Below are 15,258 nucleotides of genomic sequence, written 5' to 3' on the forward strand. Positions count from 1 at the left end.
AAATATTGTTAGTGCCAGTAAACAACAGAGTACTTGCTGTCTTTCACAGGTAAAGCATGGAAAAATGTTTTGCATTCTTCTGAAAAACTCAGGATGACTTAAAATGATAAAGAAAACAGTTTTGTATCAAGGTTTCTGCTATGACTACAGAATAATCTGGAATGGTCTTCTGTTTCATGAGCTGTAGCTTGAAAAGGTATGATGAAATCTTATTGGCCACAAAAAATGGCAGAAACAGAGCAATGGAAATAACAGAATTTCCAGTTGGGAAAGACTTGGAAATAGACATTAAGCTTCTTGTTGAATGTGAACAAATTTCACAAATTCAGAGAATCTCAAGAAAGAGTATCTTTTTATTTTGTGGAAAGAAGAAAAAAATTCAGAGTGTTTCATTTATACAACTATATTTAACTATATCTTATTTAAGCATATTCGTGTAACCTTCAAATAAATTAAAATTTTTAAATAATTTGGTCTTAGATGAAAAAGATGGTCTTTGAAAATTGGAGGAAGGAGAAGTATCGAAGGGACACTATATTACTGGATAATACAAAGTGCCCCCTGGGAACTGAAGTAATATATGAAGGGAAGTTATTTCTATCAACATGTTCCAGGAATTATTTCAGAATCCACACCTGACTAGGGAGACTGTAACACCAGGGCTGCATTGCTGACCACGCAATGGAGATGGTGACATAAAGGCAACAAGGTAAGTGAAATTTCACTGGCTGTGCAGAGAGTTTACACAATAATACATGGCTTCATATGCTCTAACACATCCAGCCTTAAATCAGGAAGTGACAAAAGAAATGAAGATTTACATAGCATAAATGATTGCTGGAATCAGACAATGCACCAGAAGAAAAGCTGATTTAGTTCTGAAGCAGTGCATAGGACACAATTCAAGAAGTAGTTATCAGGGAACCACTTCTGGACTGAAACTCAACATGCTTGTTGAGAAGGAAAAGGATAGAAAAAAATCCACTGCAGTAATATCTAACTTTGAGAGAGCAAGGAAATGAAAAAGAGGAAGTTAGATAAAAGAAAAGTGAAAAGAACATCTAAAAAGATATGCATGCAAACAGCATGGAAGCAGCTGGAGACAAGTATATGAGAGGCTCAAAATAATCATATATAACTCATCTCTTTTTTTAACTTATAAAAATTAACTCTTATAAGCAAAAAAAAAAATATCCAAACCTCAATGCCAAATTGAAAACAACAGAATGTAGATGATTTTGTGAAGATACACTTCAAAAGTGTAAGTCTTTTCAATGGAGAAAGATATGGGGAAAAAAGCATAAAATCTGCCAGTTTAAATATAAACCACAGTATTTCGAGAATCAACTTCCTATGGACACAAAAATTAGCAATTCCTTTTTGTTAAAACAATCATACTAGAAGCAGGAGACCCAGATAACTGGGAAGATAGGCAATTGAGGTATTATTAATACTATGACTAATTAATAATTAATTTAATTGAATACTAAATTAATTGTTTTCACTGATGTTCCCAACAAAGAAAGAGAGATTCTCACATGCTGAGGAATTTTCTCAGTGTCTGTTAGTATCTGAAGTAAATGATATTGAACAAGAATTGCCATGAGGAAACGTTGCCCCAAGAAGTATTTTAAATGAACTCAAATATGTTATTTCTGTGCTAACTATTGTAGCACATACCTTGTCATTTAAGTCAGCCTTGAGGCCAGAAGAAATGTTTTAACTGTGGTAGTCTTAAAAAAAGACTCAAAGACTGATCCAGAGAGTAACAAAGTATAAAAGAGGCACATTTTTTTAGTTATTGTAGGAGAGCCATGTTGTTGTCATGTCTAGAATATCATGTGTAGCTTTAGCCTCACCAAATAAAAAACATGACATCATAGAACCAGAAGACAGCAATAAAGCAGAGATGGCTACAGATTTGGTATGGTTTTGAAGAGATGAAAGAGATCAGGATTTGCCATTTAAAAAGAGTGGATAAGGTCAAGTGAATGTAATGATAAATGGTGTAACAGGTGTCAACAGAGGTGCATTATTCTTTGTTCCTTATCTAAGGAGGTCCTGCATTATCCATGGAAAAACATTTAAGGCAAGAAAAATAAAATATCTATCATTCATTGTCTCACTAAAATTTGAAATGTATTGCCATAAGATATCACTGAGATCAAGCTTGTGTCAGCTGGGTGTTTCTCTCTGTTCAGCAGGAAGCAACCCCTGCAATCCAGCTCAGAAAGACAATTTATTTCATGATAACTGAGAAAGTGAAGAAGAAATCCTTTATGCCTCTTCCTGTTTGCCATAAATTCCTGCCGCTGATCACTGCTGAAGTCAGGATTTGAGGGTAAGTGGAGCATTTGTCAGCTCAAACAATGTTATGTTTTCATGATTCATCATCATCATCATCAACCCCAGAAATGACTACCTATTATTTACAAAACATTATATTTTTTGATGAAACTGTATATCTGTTGAAATTCACTGATGTTGTTTTAACATAAAGTTGATTTAAGAAGCTTGAGACACTCTTTCAGTAGGTGCTAATTCCAATGTTCTGTCTGGTGTGTGCTCTGCTGACTGGGAATGAGGTAAATGACACAGCAAGCTGAATTTAGCTAAAATCAACCTGGCAAATCTCACCATATTTCCCAAACATAGCTTTACAGTATTAATTCTGTGAGCCCCACTCACTTTTTATAACAGGCGAAAGAAAGTGAATACTCTTACAAAATGTTTTCCCCTGCTTTTTGGAAGTTCATTTTTTTCTGCTCAGTAAGAATTTTATCATAATTTCATGCCCCCACACTTCATGGTTTGTTACTTGGTCTATTACTCTTGCATTTTACTTGATAAGGTCCTGCTTCCTATGATCTTCATTTCTGAGTTTTGATTCTTCACAGCTGCTGCTTTGAAGTCCTAGATAACATTCTGAGCGTTGCACACTGCTCCTGGTTTTAAACTTCATTCAGCTGCATACATAGCTCTGTTTCTCTCAAATAACTTTTTCAATAAATTGTTATATCTAATATTTTAAAATGAATGTTTTGCTTTTAATCAGGGAAAAACTGTGGACTTATTTCTTAAAAGAAGCTAGAAACTTCTGTCAAAAGGTTTATCCTCATTTTCAGTCTTTTCTTCAAAGGAATTTAAGTCTGTTACTCAGTTAAGGAGGATTCTAAATCACTGTGTATTTCACATACACATGGGAGGGAAAACTGATGGTCATGCTTGTTTTTGTACCCTCTCTTTAACCACCATGTTTTATTTTGATCCAATCTGTCCAGGACCAGGAAATAGAGCTGTCAGTAACTTCTTCCCTTGGATAATATGGAAGTGTGCTGGACTAGGACATATGTGTGTGTTGTGGAGTGGCTGTTAGCTGGAAACAAGCAGATGTAAAACCTCAGGTTTTGCCCTTGCTTTCTCTCCTCAACACTTGATCTACAAGAGTGCATCTGAATCTGGACTGCAGGTCAACATCAGGGAAATGTTTTCCAACCTTTAGATATTTAGTTAGTAATATGAAAAATTTGGCCAGAGGTTTTTTCCTTTTTCCCCCTTTTTTAAATGGACAAAAACTGAGCAAGGTTCTCACATGTTGAGCTGAGAGTGTCACCAATCTCAGGCAATGAGGATGTAGGAATGGAGAGCTGAGGGCACCGTGGCTGGAGCAGTACTGCAGTTATTCCCACTGTGTGTTTTTATGTGAAGAGTCCTAATTTTTTCATTCCTTAGTCCTTTCTGTGCAGTGTCCAGGGATGTGTTTATGGATATAAATGTGGTTCTCCTGGAAGTTATTTACAACCATGTGAGAGCACAGATGATGTACACTTACAATTAGCACTTACAAATTGACACCTTATCCAACAATACACACCAAGTCAGAAAGAAATGACAAAGCTTTGTAAACATTAATCTTCCTTCAGAGTCATAATATGGGGCAGAATTGTAATAATGAAATATCCTTATTATAGAGAACTACTTACAGATATTAGCAGTGCCCTTAGGTATAGGCAGATAAGAACCAGGGCTCCACGGTCGGCCCTGATAATTCTTCTTGCATTTTCCACAGTCTGGGCCCGTTGTGTTATGCTCACATTCACAAAGTAGTCTTTTGTTTTCTTCTTTACAGCCAGTAGCATGAAGGTTGCACTTACACCTAATTTTAAAAGGCAAAAATAAAACAAAGTGTGATATTATTTAGAGGTGAGGTGAGTTTAAGCTCAAGTTTTAGAAAAAGCATGTCCTATGGCAACCGCTCGATTTCTGTGCTGTCCCTCTGGTATTGTTCTACCATGAAAGCATGACATCACATCTCCCAAAGAGCAAGTTGCAGATCTTCAGCTTACACAGGTCTAAAAGCAGAAATGTCACTAGGACTCCAAGATGCTGAATCTTGTTTTCACTAATGCAACTCCACTGAGATCAAATAAATGATTCATAATTTTTATTATAGACAGGTCTATAATTCTGCAAAAATTCAAGAGTTACTATTCCCAGGAACAAAACAAGTCCTCTGTTTATGTCCTTACATAATCTGGCCCAAGTTAAGGTCCAAATTACCACCTGGGAGCCTGAGAAAACAGACTTCATTTAAATATCCTCTGCAATGCCACATTTCAATAGAAGGAAAGCTCACTACAGTGATTCTTGTGCAGCAAGTACTGTCTTGTTCAGAAAGAAAATTTCTTTTCCTGCTTTAATTCAATATAGTTGTAGTAGCTGAAGGTCAGATAAAATATTTTGCTAGGCACATTTAGTTTTACTTGGGAAAGAAACCTAATCAAGCCTTGTGACAAAATCATTAGATAAACCAGATCTGCATCTGGTCCTAAAACAATTGCATTCCCCTCTTTTCCTGAAACTAGGACACTTATAGAATGGGAAGTTATTTTCATTAACAGTAAGGTATTTTCACCTCTTTCCAAGAGACGTCAAAACAAGCAAAAATCTATTTCTGTTTGGGGCTGGAGAGAAAACCAGTATTTAACGACCTTTCCTGTTTGTTTTCTTAATGACCATACATCTAGTAATTTACAGGGTTCTCATGTGGGCATTTGTCACCTGTTCCATACAGTGACCAATAATTAGAGCAAAACAACACATGGAATGGCCAAGTGCAAATTAACAGCTGTCAAGCTGACTTCCATTTGGAAGGAATATGACCTGAAGCAATTGGCCACATACATATATATCCCCAGGGTAAAACAAGCTTGCAGTTGTCATAAGTAGCTGCTGGAGAAAAATCCACAAGAATATGTAATAGAGTAGATGGCAGACCATTCTCCCCAGTGCTAGAAAGGAAACATATGAAACTGCTGTTATTTGAGCAATGCTCATTCTAAAGAGAAACAGGTTCAACACCTTTAAAATTGAAGTTACCAAAATGTATTCAATATGCTGGACAAGGGAGAGTAATTTTTACACAATTTACAAAATATGTGTGCTTGACTAAATCTACTGCGAATTTTCAGTGAGTTGCCATAGCAGAATGGAAGATGCCTGTCTGGGATGACATCTATCTATTCACTAGACACTGGACATTTTGGTAAAGAGTACTACTATTAAAAAAAGCCATGGGTTGTTTTACTGTCCACATGAATATGAAAATGAAAGACTCCAAATAGAAGAGATATATAGTAAGAATAAGACCAAAAAACAGAGGAGAAAAGCAGGAGAGACTGTCAAGTAACTAGAATAAATTAGAGAGAGGAAAGGACTAGATTTCTAAAATACATTTATATTAAAAAATGTCAAACTTGACTTAATAAGACTTAGTTATAGTAGGCACACAAATAAATTTTTAACCCCCCCCCAAACCCAAACTACAAAAGATTAGATAATGTGTGGTAAAAACTTTGCCTTCTTAGTGTATAGACAGCAGAAAAGTTTGACTCATGATTATTAGTGTTATACAAATATGAAAAAAATCTGTAGAATAATAAAATCTGAAGCAATTGAACTGATGGTCTTGTTAGAGTCAGCAGCTATATATAAGGAGTAAAAGAGTGGAAGCATAAGTAAAAGACTCAACCAGAGGCTCTGATTCTCCTCTTGCATCATTTTTTTTTTGTTGAAGCCACTTGACCTATCTTGAAGAGATTGATCATGATTTCCACTGCAAATCAAGGATGTAGCTGAATAGTGAATATGTGTAAAATGCAGGCAGTGCTAAAACTGAAAGAGAACAAGAAGCATCTATAGCTTCTTGTAAAGCAAACTGGAGGGTACCGTGTCTGGGGCAAACGAAGCCAGCATCAAAATCTGTGCTGTATGTGGGGAGAGAAACAGGGCAATAATATTTCACATGCTTTTGGTTTTTTTACAAGTGCTGCACTAGGAATTGGGCAATCTTTCCCAGGGACCTCATCAGAGTGCACATATGCACAGTCTCAGAGACTTCTGCAAAGAGAAATGTGTGTTGTGCTTGAGGGACAGACTTCTCTGGATGACTGAAAGAGGTAAATGAGCATAGCAGGGCAGAGAGATGACTAGAGTACAATAAAAAGCTGCTTCTATTTGCAGAATAGGCAGTAAGAAAACAGAAATTTTTAGGGTTACAGCAACAAGGCTATTTCAGTAAAAGCAGCACCCAGACAGACCATGAGAGAACCACTGTTCTGGTGAGATACACTGGGTTGTCAGTGGCCTGAAAACAAAGCAGCACAGGCTGGACCTTAGGAATTTCAGCTGTCAATCAGCTGAGCACCACTGGTCTTGGGAGCTGGCTCCCAGCAGATCACTCTAGATGTGCAATCAGCTTTCTAGAGAGGATACCCAAATTAATCTCTTTCTTATGGAAGATTACATTTCTACTCCAGAGGTAAGGAAATATTTTGTTATCTTATGTGAATATCCATGGTGATATATTATTACTGAAAATCCTAGGTACCACTTGTAATTTCATTAAACACTTGTTTTGAAGGCTGCTCCTAGCTGTTACTGCTGTCAATCTGAAATACTAGCAAATGGTTTAATTACATACAAAGTACATTCAACACAACAATCCCATAGACTGTTGATGCTTCCATTGCAGAATGTTGTTGCTTTGGCTGCTTTTATAAGAATGGAGAAGGTCTGAAAACCTAAAAAACTGATTTCACCTCCAGTGTACGGAGTTCCATATGACAGTATTCCACACCTGTCTAGTTTCTTGAAATCCAAAGAAAAAGGCCATGTCCTGTACAGGGTATGATGTACACAGACCCAGAAAGGCAATTACTGGGTAGCAGTGGGTGGGTAGCAGCTGCTGGCACACCAAGTGGGTTTGCCTGCACAGGGAAGGGATGACAGAGGGAGCTGTAATCAGTACAGCAGCTTTGAGAGCACAGGTTAAGGTCTGGCAAACAGAAGAGGATCTGCTGCAGCCTCTGCACTGCACTGGCAAACAGCTTAAGGGCAAAATCTCATGTAAGGACACAGCAAATGTTAAGGGCAAAGTGCAGTTCTGAGATACAGTACATGCTCACTGTAAATGGCACTGCTGAGGTCTAATGCTTGTATGACTTTACAGAGAATGACTGAAGTCCATGATTATAAATATCAACAACTCCATGGACAATTAGGTCACGTATGGAGAGTTGTAGGCCTTGAAATGGCTTTCTACCTGAAGGGAAAAGCTGTCTGCCATTTACATCTGGTGACAGTTTTTACAGACTTTTTTATTATTGTTCCTGGTGGGGCAGCTCTGTCAGTGCTGAGCTTGTGGAAGTGAATGCCATGGCCCCACAATACTTGTCTGCATTTGGAAACTTCCACCCTGATGTTTCTGCAGCACAGTGGATATCCATCTTGCCAGCTCAACCTGCACAGACTCCCCCTGCTAAGCAGCCTGGTTATAGCGCACGCAAGAACACATTTCCCTCAACGTGCAAATTCAATTTTGAATCACTGGAGATTGATATTGCTGTCCAATGCTATAAACCCTAATTGTGTGGGAGAACAAATTTGTTTTTCTGACCACTCATCTCTGACAGACTCATTATTTTGTCATAAAGCAATTGAAGTGATATTTTTGGCAGTTCCATAAGGCGCAGGAGCGCTGTGGCGCGCTGACGGAGCAGCGCTGTTGTGGTGGGAGCCCTGGGTGTGCTGTGCTCCTCACAGACTCTATTTACACACAGGCAAGTGACATTAAAATGCTGTAAATATCACGAAGGTAATTGCTAATAGCGTGCTGACGCTCCCGCAGGGGAGTGCCAGCCAACAGACTGGGGGCACGTGAGGGGATCCTTGATGCTCAAGAGATCATTCATGAGAAAGAAAGACAAGAGCAGCTCTTTGATACATTTTTAACGACTAGCCATATGTTCCTCACTTAGATACATCTTTGAATCATTCTAGGTCATCGCCAAAGTTTAGAAAATTAACTTGAACCAACTTGGAAGCCTTCTGCACAGACTCTTGGCTTTTGGCTCCCTGCTCCCAGGTAAGCAAAGCCCGAGCCTGCAGAGGAGTTGGCGTGTTTGCTCTGCACATTACTGCCCACACAACGTAAAATACCATCCCCACATGCTTTTAATTAGGCACTTTAAAACACTGCTGGCAATGTTAGGAGCCTTAGTCAGCTCCCCAGTGCTAGCACTACTTCCAGCACCTTGTTACAGGTGTCCTAAAGGACTTGGCCGTGTTTACCATGACATCAAACGTGTTCAGGCTGTCATCTACATTATGCCTCTCCAGCTTACTAATGACCTTGAGGCAGTTTGCCCAGTGAGATTTAGTTCTCTAATGTAATGTAGACAAAGAGGAAAAATTCCACATTACAAATACATTTGAAGTGATACCTCAGCCAGGAAGGAGGATGAGATATAAGCTGAGAAAGCGAAAGCCAAAATATAAGCACCTTTAAAATTTACCATGAAGTCTTTGCAAATGAATCATTATTTATTAGGTTTAATTTTTATTTTTTTTTTTACTCTTTATGAGACAAATTAATCATAAAACTTGAGAAACTATATGTACAGGTAAGTTACAAAACTCTTGCACCATTGAGTGCACTTGAGTGTGTCATTACTTAGGTAAGTCTGGTTATCTTTTAATTTTATCTGACAAGTGAACATGTTTTCAATGAGGCTCAAAGTCTCAGAAACATCATGTCTGCTGGATATTATTACTCATTATATTGTAAAATTTTTCCATGTTATGTCAAAACCCCAAAGTGCGCTGATCCTTATTCTAGTTTTCCAAGATTAATAAATTTTGTAGGGATAAAAACAGGTATAAAGGATACTGTTGTGAAGAAATAAAATGACTGCTGGCCAATTTATTTTCGTGGGGACAGCAGACACACTTTCATCACAGAGGTAACAGCATAATTACTGCAATCTTGGCTACTAGTCCTCACTGTAAGGACTACCCATCTGAAGTTCTGACCTAAAAGGGTCAAAACCACCTAAGGACAGTTGACAATCAGAGAATGGCATGGATTGCTGGTAGTGAGCAGGTCTGCTGAAAGAATGTTTCAGCTCACATGAAGCAAAAACCCCCAAACTTCTGTTTTCTATTAGTGTTTTTTTTGAGTCATATGAATATCTCAGGTTCACATTGCTGTATGGAATCCAAAGAGGGCTCTGTATCTTTTTCTGGACATTATGAGTAAGACCCCTGTGGTCTGGTGGTTAAATGTAGCCAGTGTAGTGACAGTAATGAAATATGAGTCCTTTTTTTCACTTGTTTATTTCTGGAAATGCATTTGGTCACCAGTTTTTCCCCCTGTCCTTTCCCCTGAATTTATCTAATATATCATAATCTCTCACTGAAAAAAAAATTCTTTTGTGGAATAGGGCTACATCAATAATAAGGGATAAACAAATTCAATAATAACAAATATAACTTTGTATAGGTAGATATATTATTCTTTCATTTGCAAAGCAAGGACTAATGTTGGATCAGGTTTTTAAGCTTCTTAAATCTGTAAGTAGCTTTGTGGTTAGAAAAGAAGTTTAACCTGTGCTCAGTAATCCTGCTGCACCTTAGTACCTTAGAATCCAGAGATTTACAGAAGCCTCTTCAACTTTATTCTTTACTGTTTCGTTTTCACTGCTAAATTTGGGAGGAAATTGAATTAGATTCCCACTGGCAGTATGGAAAATTGGGGAAAATAGCTTCTTATTCTCCCTCGGCTGAGTATAATGTATCTAGTGGGGAAGAGCAAAGCCGAGGCACAGAGAGCTGTTTGCTTTGCTTTCTCAGCGGCCTACTTCCAAGGAGTCTGGAGAGCTTGAAATTAAAAAAGAAAACAAAGTCCAAAAGGGCAGCATAATTCCCTTTCCCTCAGTCCCAAGGCTCACAGAAAGCTTGCAGGGCATGGAATTGCCCACTGTCTGCACTAAGCCAACCCAGCAATAAGAGTAGACAAGTGCTAAATATTAATGTGTTTATAAGATTTATTGTGTTCATATGGTAGCAAGCATTTCTATATACTGTCAAGTAAATGCTGGCCATACAAACAACTACAGCATCACTACTGATCAATTTATATCTCAACCTGTCTTTGATTAAGATTGATTATTGTCTGATAGATGCATACTGTCTTCCTTTAGAAGCAAAGTATCATCGAGGCAGGCCCTTCTGGGTTTGCTTCTCATTTTCCCCTGCCCCTTTCAGACACAGGGCCACAAGCTACCATACCTTGCCAAATAAAGTGTAAATGTTTCTGAAATGCAGTACTTTACCAGATGACAGCCTTCTAGACAAACAGGCAATTGAAAATGTTACAGCCTAGATCAACAGCACTCATCACAAACAGAAAGGAGGAACCAGCAGCCTGAGCAAATGCCTCAGTAGTTAAGCATTTATAACTGTTCTGATTTTGTGTCAATAAAAAAATGTCACAGACCAACAGATATTCCAACTCCAGAAAGTATTCAGACTTTCTTCAGTTTCTTAGATCCAAAGTCTAAAAGTAATCCACTGTTTCTTATGTCTAGTAGAACAGAACAGCTAATTCTGAGTCCAAGTTATTTGAGTGCACCACATAAAAAAATACCTATCCATAATATTAAATACTTTTATAAACTTAGGAAAGTGGAGTGGACGTGTTTTTTTCTAACTTTGATTCTCCAAGTGTTAAAGCAGAAATAAATGTCTGAATATATAGCTGCTGTTAGCTGCTGTAGAGAACTAACTCCCATTCCCTTCCTAAACATTCATTTTTGCTTTTTTCTCCAGAGGTATTAGTTTTTATGGAAATGTGTCAATAAAGAAAGTGATTATAAAATCTGCTAGAGCTTGCCTGCAGCTTGTTCTGCAAATACTTTCACTCGTGAACACACTTTGTCAGATTCTTAGCCGATGTAAATCCATCTGGCTCCCCTAAATTCAATGAATTTATGTTAGTTCACACTGCCTGAAATGAAGCCTAATTTGTTTCCAGCTTTCATTCATATTACCCTAAGCTTGGTGGCTGTATTTTTAGGTAACGACAGATAATCTTCTTGTAATTTTCAGGGGCAGGTTCAAGGCCTTGAATAATCATGGGATGGAAAGTGGGGGTCAGTGGAGGATAAGGTGTGCTGTGCTTAGGGACAGGACTCCTGACAAGGCAGGATGCCAGTATTCCACATTGTTTCCATGCATCCATTTTGCTCTAATCTTTAACCTCTGAAATGGAAGCTTTTCTTACCTAGATGAAGGATGCTGAATGGGGACAGAGAGAAAGCAAAGCCTCTTGTGAAGATGAAGATCAAGAATGACAGTTTCTTCCAGTTCTACCAACTGGTCATTTAACACTAGTGATTGTTTTGGTAGGTTCCCAGATTACCAATGAAGAAAAAGCAGCTGATGTAAATTTCAGTACATCAGCGTTACAAGTAGTTTTGCTTTTTGTTTTTCTCTCACTTGAAAATTTTTTTCTTTCTCACTGGAATCCCTTTGGTCTCACCTTCTAAGTTGCTGTACTTCATACAGAAATCAATGTCTTGACACAGGGATGGGATGAGAGGGCAGAGGGGGAAGCAGGTGTTGCAGAGGTACTCCAGAGCTCAGGTGTTCTAAGTTGTCATGATGTACCTCCTGTTTTAATTAGTTTGCTCTAAATATCCAGAAAAACTAGGAGATGTAAAAATCCCCATAGTGTTACATATCAGAGTGGTAAGGAGTACTGGAACAAGAACACATCTTTCTCCACCAGCTGGAATAACACAGTCTGCTTGGCAGCACCCTGCCATTATTTGATAGTGCAAAGAAATAAGGGAGTATGTTATCTGAGATTTGACAAATGCTCATTGCCATCAGGCTATTAAGAAAGAAAAGTTTTTGGTATTTTAATTTTTTGGTGCTATCCAATGGCCTTCTTAGCCAGTCTTAGTTTGCCATCCATCATTGGGCAGTTAGTAATTATCAACAATTCAATAAACATGAAAAGATACCTGAAAACCACCTTGTATTTTAATAATGATAATATCATCAGGTAGAATTTAACCCCTGTATTGCAGCAATTATAAAAGTCTCTACAACAAACTGTTAGATTTAAGAATGTGGTCCACAAACCTTGCATGAAAGGTGCAGCAATAAATCACTGCAAAATTTTACAGCTTACAAACTTAAAAAGAGAATTTAAGAAATTTTAGGAGTCACTTTTTCTTCTCTTTTCTCCTGATACAAATCTGAACACTAGATTTGAAACTCCCAGCATTGTGCTAATGTGCATCACCTCTTTTAGGTTTATTGAGAAACCAATTTTTCTGTCTTTAATTTAATTAATAAGTACCAGTCTTACATCTGCTCAACAGCACTCCCAAGGAAGCTGCTCTAAGATGCTAGTGATTACACCAAGCTTCCTGTCTTTATTTGTACGTAGTATTTCACAGCATCAGCTGCCAGCTGGTCCCGAATTCTTTTTCCCAGCACAACACTGAAAAGGAACAATTTGTTGTGTGGGAGGTCTGAAACTGTGGCCATTAAATTACCATCCAAGTGGACATGGTTTACAAATCCCATTCAAAAATGTCATTTAACTCTCTGCAATGGGAGAGATTTTATTTTTGTATGCAGCAATACCCCAAGTGAGCTGTTAGGAATTTGTGTCCATGACTGATGCAGGACAGACCTGGCTGAAGCAGAAATATCTTTACTAGCTTAGAAAAAGACTCAAGGCATAGCACCTATTGTGTCACAGTAGGGAATAAAGTATTTATAGTCAAGAGAGCAGTGTTTCTGCTACGTGAGAAACAAGCAAGGTTAATTTCATACTGATTTTGGCAACCTTTGGGGGACTACAATCGAGAAAAGCAGCATAAAGATATCCATGGTGCACACAGAATTCAACACCAGGGAAACCAGCTCTGTGAAGCCGTACATCTGCTGCTCTCCTAAAAGGTTTTAAAGCATTTCTGTTTAGGAGACCTCCCAAAGACTCATTCAAAAGCTCAAATGTGTCCCCAGTAGTCACTGCTGCGGGTGCTATACGTGGAAGAGTGGGGTGTGGGCATACCAAAACCCAAAGGAAAAGTTCTCTTTCCATTTAAGTTCTGTTAATGGTTACATATGACCTAACAGTCCCTGAAAAGCCCAGGCTGTAAGTGCTTCAAAGAAAAGAAAAAAACAGTGTTTCTTTCTTTTATCTCTCATTTTATAGGATGTGTTGGGGAAAGGTAAAAAAAAAAAATTGATAAAAGCACTCTTTTATTTTTAATTTCACCATGAGATGTCTCGACAGTGTTCAGACATTTAGAAAAACTGCAGGGATAAGTGAGGGCATAAATAGAAATGTAATTCAGGTGGTTGTCTTCACACTTCTGAGAATCCAGACATGATAACTTTTGCCATATCATTTACTGGCCTGTCCTCTTAGTGGATATTTTAAAATGATAAGTATCTAAAATATTTTTGAATTGTGCAAACTAATGCTTGATTCTGAAAACCAGCTTAGCATTTCTCTTTTCAGGCTCATACCTTCACCTCATCTGTACAGAAGCCACTGCCACAGGTTCAGCACTGCAATCACTTTGAAAGGTACATTTTTACCCAGGTGTCCTGCTGTTCCCCACCTGTGGTTTGCTGTTCTTCTGGCTGTTGATTTTACCTCTAGGAGCTGCTGAATTTAAGGCCTTGGGATGCTCTCTCTCCCTCTGCAGTACTGGGTTTCCTAGGGTTAGGAGCACAGGGGGAAATGATGCCTTGGGTTTTAGCTTTTATATTTTTCAGAATCTCTGCTGCTTAGTGTGTAACTCTGAAACTTCATATTAGGTGTTAGTAAGTTCTCTTCCCAGGGTAGTTAGACAAAACAATTCCTTTCTAGCTAGAGAATCAAGGACAACCTGTACCCAAAAAGCAGAGACAAGGCCAAGGGAAGGGGGCAAGGCAGGGGGCTGAGATTTCATAGCCTGGGGCTGTGGTTGGATAATTGACCCCAATATGTAGATGAACCAAAACTTATAAAAGTTTAAAGACTCGTGACCAGGATCCATCTTGGATTTGATTTGGGTGTAGCCCTGGCTGGGCTCTTGCACTGCCCAAGGTGTATCCTTTCAATAAATACCTATTTTATTCCTTTTGCTCTGCCTAGTCTCTGTTCCAGGCCAGCCTTTCCAGGCAACAACTGCTCCTGCTGCTGCCTCTGCTCCACGCCTCACATGAGGGTGAAGGAGAATGAGGTGCTTCCTATGAAAGCAGGTTAATTGATCTCTTTCTGAAAAATTTCAAGGATAATTATAAGGCAGCTCTGGTCTCTTCTGAAATGTATTCCAGGGTATTCATGATTAAACCAGCCAAGCTGAGAGTGCTTAACAACCTATTCAGAGCAAGTAAGCCGAGTAAAGATTTCAGAAGTAGTTTTGTCTTGGTGTTTTCTTGGGCTTCATTAAGGTTGACTTTTAAAATACTTAGGACCCATAGCTCCATCTAAAATAACTGGGAATTGGTAGCTGCTTATTATCAAAGCAGACACTCCCAATCCACTTTAAAGTACATAGAGCTTTTACAGTTCCTCTTTTTGCCTTTTTTTCTTTTAGTTTTTCATCTCGATTGGAGTCCTAACTTGAAAGAGAAAAGTGTAAAAACAAAACAACATTTCTCAGTGTTGATCATGCTAGCCTCAATTTTTTAACTTCTAAATTCCATACAATATAAGCTCCTTGTCACAGAATAATTCCCTCTGAAATGACTATGATAAAAATTATTTGTCAGTAGTGCCATTGCAAGTAATTGATTTTTTCAGTTCACTGACTGAACTGAAAAAACCCCAAAAAACTGTGGGGAAAAAATCACTTGTGTCAAATGAAATGTGTAGTTTTATTTTCAGATTTTAAATTCCATTTT

At 38.2% G+C, this 15,258-nt stretch overlaps 1 protein-coding gene across 4 annotated transcripts in view; it reads right to left on the reverse strand.

Annotated features, from left to right (window-relative positions):
* NTNG1 (netrin G1) overlaps window positions 1–15,258 on the reverse strand; it is a 141,628-nt gene that overhangs the window by 49,567 nt on the left and 76,803 nt on the right. For all 4 annotated transcript variants that reach the window (XM_056497463.1, XM_056497460.1, XM_056497461.1 and 1 more), the window contains exon 4: window positions 3,984–4,156. In XM_056497463.1, the coding sequence (XP_056353438.1) occupies window positions 3,984–4,156 (173 nt within the window). The remainder of the gene's footprint in view (window positions 1–3,983; window positions 4,157–15,258) is intronic.

Source organism: Oenanthe melanoleuca, chromosome 8 (assembly GCF_029582105.1).
Source record: "Oenanthe melanoleuca isolate GR-GAL-2019-014 chromosome 8, OMel1.0, whole genome shotgun sequence".
Taxonomy (NCBI): Eukaryota; Metazoa; Chordata; class Aves; order Passeriformes; family Muscicapidae; genus Oenanthe; species Oenanthe melanoleuca.